Here is a 1,789-nt window from a genome sequence, read left to right as displayed (position 1 = left end):
TTAAAGGCTTATACAATTAAAAGTAATGGAAATTAGAATTTTACAATACCTGTTCACCGAGCTTGCTTTCTAAATGAGTGTTCAGCTGTTTCATTCGGTTCATCTCCTTCTCCAAGTGTTTCTTCTCTAATATCAGCTCCTTCAGACGAATGTAGGTCTTGCTGACTGAGATCACTAGCCGGGGACCAGCTGGAGTGTCGACCGACTTGTAACAGATGTTAGGGTCCGAGAAGGACGCCGCAGAGGTGGACGGAGCGCCTTCCGCATGGCAACTCAACAGTTCTAATAAAACGCGCCACACCTGACACGAAGCATTGCATTGAAATCGTAAAAATAATGTACTGTGTTTAAATATCAAACAGATTCACTTTTTAATAATCACTTGACTGCAGATTTTCAAAAAGAGGGTATTGCGTAAAATTTTTATTGTTTGTGCAATCACCTTAGGCAGATTGTGAGCTATGTCTTCTTGTTGCAAGTCATCATCTTTCTTTTCTGTCTCACTGTCGGCAGCGTTATCGCTCTCCGAGTGTTTCTGAGGTCCTTTGTTACCCTCGACTTGTTCGATCAAATCTAAAAGAAGCTTCGGTAGCGCCGCTGCCTCGGTGCCTTCCTCCCTCGCCATGTCGCATATCAAATCATGATTCTCCTATTCAAATAATTGACACGATCGTTTAAAATTAATATGCCGATGATTTCATCACGAACAGAATAGCAGATCTTTTAATCGTCACATTAATGATTAAATTTCTTTAAATCTCAATTGACGATTGGAGTATTTTTTAATTAAGAATTAAAATTCAATCGTCAATTCGAATTTCTTACAATTAAGGTAATTAACACTAGATTGCCCAAGGAAGTCATTTTGACTGCTTTTGGGCAAATGTACAAATAATAATGCATAAATTATTTTTTCCCAAGTGAAGTAAATTTTTTTTTTTATTGTTAACATTTACTAATAACTTGTTATATGACTGTAAATAATANGCAGCATTTGTGTGAACAGGCCATTAATCAACGACATCTGATTCTGAAGATCCCTGCAATCCGCCTTGGTAAGCCCTAATTGAGACTCCAGATTCGTGATCGCCGTGTCTTGTGCATCGATCTGTTCCAAGATCAACAAGTGTTCAACATACATTCTTGACAATAATCGAAAACATCTTAAACTAGCATTCCCTGTCACGGTTTCGCACGCATGCTTTTTCTCATTGCAACTCGAGTCAGTATACGAATAGGTAAAAGTATTAGTGACACAATTCACTTTCTGGAATTGAACGACACTTTAAGTGAGAATAAAAAATGTATCATGAAATACCTTCTCGTCAGCCTTCTTCAAGTCTTCCTCCAAACATTCGCGCTCCTTCAACGAGTGATCCAGCCTCACCCGAGTGTCAGCCGAATCTCTGACAGCCGCGTCCTTCAACTCGTTCAGCAGTTTCAGCCTCTCGTTGTAAAGGCTCTTCAGACAGTTGATGTTTTCCATCTGACGTTCGCACTCGAGGCCGACCTCGTCCTTTGGCTCCAGGAAGCTCTTGTCGCCAAGCCGTTCGAGAATCTCCGCTAGACGATCTTTCAACTCGTTGGTGTGCCGTTCCCTCGCGTAAACTGCTTCCCGCGTTCGATTGCTCATATCCGATAGGCAACGTATACGTTGTCGATGATGATCGGTATCAGTTTCCAACTGATAGCGGAGGTCGTCCAATTTGTCTATCTGCACGCGAATATCGTTTCTCACCTCGTCAGATACCTGAAAGAATTTATGAACCGGACGGGACAAGTAATAAAC

At 41.2% G+C, this 1,789-nt stretch overlaps 1 protein-coding gene across 1 annotated transcript in view; it reads right to left on the bottom strand.

Annotated features, from left to right (window-relative positions):
- The window catches only part of LOC108630127 (putative leucine-rich repeat-containing protein DDB_G0290503), a 10,854-nt gene that overhangs the window by 2,645 nt on the left and 6,420 nt on the right, over positions 1 to 1,789 (bottom strand). Inside the window, exons 8-9 of the mRNA XM_018033193.2 lie at positions 443 to 649; positions 50 to 301 (exon numbers count right to left, since the gene is read on the bottom strand). Of these exons, the coding sequence (XP_017888682.1) occupies positions 50 to 301; positions 443 to 649 (459 nt within the window). The remainder of the gene's footprint in view (positions 1 to 49; positions 302 to 442; positions 650 to 1,789) is intronic.

This window comes from Ceratina calcarata, unplaced genomic scaffold, assembly GCF_001652005.2.
Source record: "Ceratina calcarata isolate Rehan_Ccalc_2016 unplaced genomic scaffold, ASM165200v1 scaffold7.2, whole genome shotgun sequence".
Lineage (NCBI taxonomy): Eukaryota > Metazoa > Arthropoda > Insecta > Hymenoptera > Apidae > Ceratina > Ceratina calcarata.
Note: the sequence above shows the minus strand (reverse complement) of the source record. Positions and strands in the feature narration are given on the sequence as shown.